Source organism: Rhyacophila brunnea, unplaced genomic scaffold (genome assembly GCF_057557595.1).
Source record: "Rhyacophila brunnea isolate RB1 unplaced genomic scaffold, BYU_Rbru_1.0 scaffold_1, whole genome shotgun sequence".
NCBI classification, from domain to species: Eukaryota; Metazoa; Arthropoda; class Insecta; order Trichoptera; family Rhyacophilidae; genus Rhyacophila; species Rhyacophila brunnea.
Window position 1 is genome coordinate 4,465,314 of NW_028232751.1, and position 6,000 is coordinate 4,471,313.

Genomic DNA, 6,000 nt, shown 5'->3' on the forward strand with positions numbered 1-6,000 from the left:
TATGTTTATTTTCATGGCTAAGTTAGGGGGGGGGGGGGGGGGGTGAAAAAGAATCATGTAATGTGAGACAGGGACAGATGATGAAGCTTCCAAGCTAAATTTAAGTAGTGGGGGTGGGAATTTTTAATGGTAAAATCATGAGTGGGTAGCAATTAGGATTTAAAACATTAATTAATAATATGTTATTGTTTTATTATTTATTTATAGCAATTCTAAATTATAATTTTTAAAGTCTATTCTATTATATGAGCGAAGTACATGTCATGAGATGATTTTTTATATTATATAGTGTAATAATTATATTTTTATAAATTATGAATTCCTACCAACATGAATCTCTTTATAAAAGATTAAACATTAGTTTTTTACCATCATCTCAGTTTTTATTATGATATGCATTCTGCAATGACAATAGATCAGAAAAATAATAATTTTGAGAAAAAGAATATATTAAATTGAATTCTGTGTTTAAAATAAACAAGTGTTTAATACAGCATGCTGAGTTTTGAGTAATATTTGTGCAGGTGAAGCATAAACGCATACATTCAGGCGAGCGACCATATGCGTGTGATTTGTGTCCGCTGAGATTCACTGCGCTGGGAACGCTCAAGAACCATCGCAGGACCCACACCGGAGAGAAACCGTTTGGCTGCACCCACTGCACCAGGGCCTTCGCGCAGAAGAGTGATTTGGTTAGTGGCATTACTGTTTTTATCCATTGCAACTGAACATCTGTATAGGGGTCGTCCGTAAATGATGTCACATAGTTTTGGATGATTTTGTGAACTCATCACTAAATTACATCACAATTTTGACCCGTCCCTACAATGTTCACACGGAATATTTTAGTCTCAAAAAAAATGAGTTTATATTTTATTGGTCTCTTTTGTTGGTCCCTTTTGTTGGTGCCCCCCACCAATAGTTATATATGGACGACCGTATACATCTACAATCTATTAAGTATATTTATTATCTGTTAAAATCTATTATTTTCTACATATTGTATAATAAGTTAATTATTGTTGAGTGACTAAAGTTGATGTAATTAAAACATGACTATAAAATTTTAATTAATTTTTGTTTCCAACAATTTTGACTGCAGGTAAATCTGCTAAAGTGATTTTGCGCGATTTAATTTTTTTACCGCAATTTACCATTCTGTTAGCTCTTACGGTCTGTCGGTTACAGTTAGCTTACCTCTGGGTTTGCTCTTTACTGAAAGTTTTTTTGACAAAAATTTCAGGTGTCGCATATCAGAACACACACAGGCGAACGACCTTACGTCTGCTCCACATGTGGCGCTCCATATCAACAGTCCTCCGCACTTAAAGCTCATATTAAGGCTCATCACCCACATAGTAAGTATTTACATATAATATGTTACGCTGATTATCTCGATTTACGGTTATCTGGATTTCATTATACAATCATCAGTTTGGTATGAGCATTAGAAAGGTCATGGAGTGGATAAGGTGAATTGGATTGCTTTGATTTTGAGTCGATCGGCTAACAATGTAATCGCTCATACTAATTTTAATGACAAAAAACGAAATCGCTGGTTGACATTCGAATTTAGTACACCACGAGTTTGAAGCACCAAAGACAGGCCATAATACATATTAAGGTAAAGTCACCAATTACCGTCCCCCCATCTATCTCAGAAAGTATGAGTCGCCAACCTGCGGTGCACATTTTAACTTATGATAACACGTAGTTTCACTCCCTTACGAACAACATACTGAGCAACAGCAAGCGCACTAGTCAACGATTATTAAAATTTAATAAACAATTTGGCAATGATGAGTTTTTTTCTTACATACACATAAATGTATGTAGTTTGGTTTCCGTGCAAAGTTTTACAAATATTTTAATGGAATAATATGATCGATACGACATGGATTCAGAGGATTGAGTTTTATTCTGTATTATTTAAGCCATGTAAAAGATACCAGCTTCCAAATTGCGACGTGTGGTGATGCTAAATATCGCCCCCTATGATGTCTATATAACGTTCCGGGGGCGGTATTTTGAACCCATATTCACAAGTCATTCAAAATTGCCCACACATATTTAACTGTAATATATTATGCATAATTTAAATAAACATCATTTAATAATTTATTTAATGATCCAACTTCCATTCCAAGCGTTTGTTAAAAAATGATATTAATTTTTTTAGCCTCCTGGGGCGATATTTGGATAACATTTACAAAAGTAACAAAAATGCCATTTTTTATTATATCGCTGAAATTATTTTTGTTTTAGTTTCTATGCTATTTTCTCTTGTATATTGTCATAACCAACAATATAAAGAATATAAATAAAATCAATTGAAATATCACTATACGCAAATAAGCTTGTGAAATGGCCAAAACAAACGGGGGGCGGTATTTGGCGACTTTATCTTACCATGTTGCATGTGATCGCCACAAAAACTCATTTTTTTTAATGAAGAATGAATGTTTGCCATTCGTTCGACTGATTGACAATTTAATGTATTTGATCTTAAACCAAGCATGCTAACCCCTTCTTCACAATGGGTGTTCACATTACTTAAACACGACCTGAAATATGTACAAAATCGAAGACTTGAAATATGAAGAAATAGAAGATGCTTTGTAATCGATGTGTAAATTATCATTGAATGCTCCAAGATTGAACATATAATCTCAGTTTAATGATAATTTAATAGTATATACGATTGTCAATGTTGGTTAGTCAATTTGTCTGTGTTTTAAAGTACCGTTGTCATGTTTCCAGCTGAAAAGATGCCCTTGGACATAGTGATCACAGCGCAGATGCCAGCCAGAGCGGCCAGTGGGAAGCTGTATGTGCCCTTCAAGCCAACTCCTGAGGGTTCGCAGAGTCCCAATTTTGTCATCTCTGAGGGCGGTGATCAAAAATATACAATCGATAGTTGAGCAGCTCGAAAAATTTCCGTAGATTAATAATGATTCATTGAAAGGATTGTGGTCGATTTGAAAATATCCTTAATTATCATTTTACAAAATTTTATTGATTCTTTATAAGGATTTTATGAGAAAATGGTTTATTCGTGAAGCTAGATTACGTAATATGAGTGATTCATAAAAAAACATTAAGATAGTTATTTACCAAGTTTTTTTGACACTCCAAAGAATTAATGTGTCTTTTGTTGCAATTACACGGTGGTCATGGTCATAGTGTATCCATTTATATAATATTTAATCTTGATGATTTCGTTATTAATATTTGTATTTTTGTTTATTGTTGTCCATCACTGTTTGCACTGGATGTTACACTTATTCAGTTTACTTAAAAATTCGAAATATTCACAGCCTCATGGCTAAGATTGCGAAATAAATAGTTATGTCGATAGTTCATGGATGTTAATTATTTGTGATCACGAACGTACATTGTAATATGTTAGTTTATTATTCGAACTGATCGTTATCTTAAAATCAATGGCTTCATGTTTCTTTGCAAATAGTTACGCAAATGCAGTAAAATTTTAATGGTTGAAATGTGGTTTTTAAATGACCGATTACAATAAATACTTATTACATGTCCAGCTAAATTTCATCTTCTATAGACGTATACGAATAAACTTTATTCCATAATTATATACAAAAGCATAATAAGCAATTTTCATCAACAATGTACAGTATGACCTCGTTAATTCGAATATTATTTTAAAATTGGGTGAGTTTTTTTTTTTTTAAATTTGTTATAAATCAAATATTGATTGTTTTATATTTCTAAATCAATTTTAATTTGTACTAGTAAAAGACAGCATTTTTATCCACATAATTCATGATATTCATTAATATTCATATTAATTTGTCCTACATTGGTTTTTCACATTCGTGAAACTAGTCTACATATGTCATTTCATGCACAATTTAATACTCTTTGCAAAAAAATATTTTTAATGACAAAACATTTTTATTCATGAAATTTCCTTAAGTAACTATGTACTGTAATTTTTAAGTAAGTAGGTACTATAAATAACTTGTTTCTGTAACATCAAGAAATTCATTTTTTTAAAGCTGCACTTGACATATTTTTATAACCTACCTTCTTGCACCACATTTACATTTACAAAGTCAGGTATTTTGTGAAACCCATGTAGAAAAAAAGCTTTTTACCTAGCTTTTTGTCAACATATTATCGTTCTTCATGACTATACCTACATACATCTATCATTCTTTTTTAGAATTTATTGAGTCACTGGTGATGTGACGTGTCAGTTTTGTTGATGAATTTATTGATTATAAAATGACAATTCTTACATTTACTGCTGACCAGATGATTACTAATTAATTACCACATTTAAATATCATGTTAATTATATCTAATGGCCAACTAATGCAAACGCGCCAGTCACTCTGTCAGCACTAAATAAGTTAAATACTCAAATTCTTGTAGACAAAGATATTAATTATCAACAATAGTTATTGTTAATTTTAGATGTTTTAAATACTTTCTGAAATGACACTTGACAGCTACGAATTTCTAATTGTCATAAATTTCAAAAAAATGTCAGAATCATAGACAGCGAGAAAGGTCCGTTTCAAACTGTATTTGGCCCAAAACTGACTGTACACATGTCACATTTAATATGCAGTCATCACATAAATATGATAATTCGAACAATTTTTCTGACTTTGCCATCATTTGCACTCTTATTGCAAGACTATGCACGTTTAATCTTGTCCGTAAATTGATATGAATGTCACAAGGGCGATGCGAAATATTTGCAGGTGGTCCGAATATTTCGCATTCATATTATGTGCCTTACTTTAAAGTGATTTTTGCTAATATCAAATCAATTTTGAAAGGTCCCTTTATTTCGAATTAACGATGGTTACATTGTATATTTATTTTATTTAGATTTGCCAAGCGGCATCATCTTAGGTATGACTGATTACAATTATAATATTTTGTCGGAGGATGGTCAATATGGGGCATATGATGACATTAATGCGCTGCTTTAATGATCTGTGTCTCCAATCAAGTTTTTTTGAGCGTCATAATAAACGTATATGAAATAAAATGTGATAGTATTACCGTAGCATAATATCTTTATTATTTTTTATGAAATGTGCAATATTATGATTAGACTAACATTCAAAGAAAGTTTCTTCCGATATTGTGTTCTCTAGAGGCAAGACAAGCTGATTTGATGTAAACACAGTCAATGCTAAAACGTACTAATTATGCCACAGCTGCTTTAATTCTTGCACATGGAATGAAATGTGATTTGCGTACCATAATTTAAATCTGATACGGTTATATAATTTATATTATAAATAATTGATGCAAACCGTACTTGTCTTGTATATATTGACATTTTTAATGGTACTTTGGTTCGGGTTGCTCATCAAGCAAGATTGTAAAATGCCAAAAGTATATTGTAATAAAAAAAATCATTCCATTGAAAAAATCAGATGAATTTATTCTAGAATTTGAGAGTTTTATTATAATTGAATTTGAAACTTGATACAGTACTACATATGAAATAAATGTGATATTTTATAGCATACAAAAACCCATTCATGTTTTACATACTTTTTTTACAGAATGCATTTTATTAATATACGTTTAATTGTGATAGTTTGTTCTGTCCGGAAAAGGGTTGACGCATAATAATTATATTTATGGTTATTTTAATTATATTTATCTAGATACAATTTTTTTCTCTCGCTCAGACTTAACAGATCTAGTTTTTATACCAAGTATTATTACATAATATTTTGTTAAATTTAATAATTATTGAACTCTCATGGTTATTTAAAAAAATCTGTTATCAAATCAACTCTGTATATTCAAATTATTCTATGGTCTCTTTCTATATAATTCTGTGTTTATATTGTGACATTGCATTGTTGACAAGAGCATAATATTCCTGTTTTGAGCCGCAGTAAAAAGAGCAAGTAGTAGAAGATGGTAGCCAACAAAAGACGGTATTAAAAATGAGGATCACGTTCTACTCCGATTTCACGTGTAATATACCAGCAC

At 31.2% G+C, this 6,000-nt stretch overlaps 1 protein-coding gene across 1 annotated transcript in view; it reads left to right on the top strand.

Annotated features, from left to right (window-relative positions):
• Nucleotides 1-5,111, top strand: part of LOC147079391 (uncharacterized) — a 29,362-nt gene extending 24,251 nt beyond the window's left edge. The window contains exons 10-12 of the mRNA XM_085940697.1: nucleotides 525-692; nucleotides 1,244-1,358; nucleotides 2,761-5,111. Of these exons, the coding sequence (XP_085796823.1) occupies nucleotides 525-692; nucleotides 1,244-1,358; nucleotides 2,761-2,921 (444 nt within the window). The 3' untranslated portion in view covers nucleotides 2,922-5,111. The remainder of the gene's footprint in view (nucleotides 1-524; nucleotides 693-1,243; nucleotides 1,359-2,760) is intronic.
• The last annotated feature ends 889 nt before the right edge of the window (nucleotides 5,112-6,000 follow it).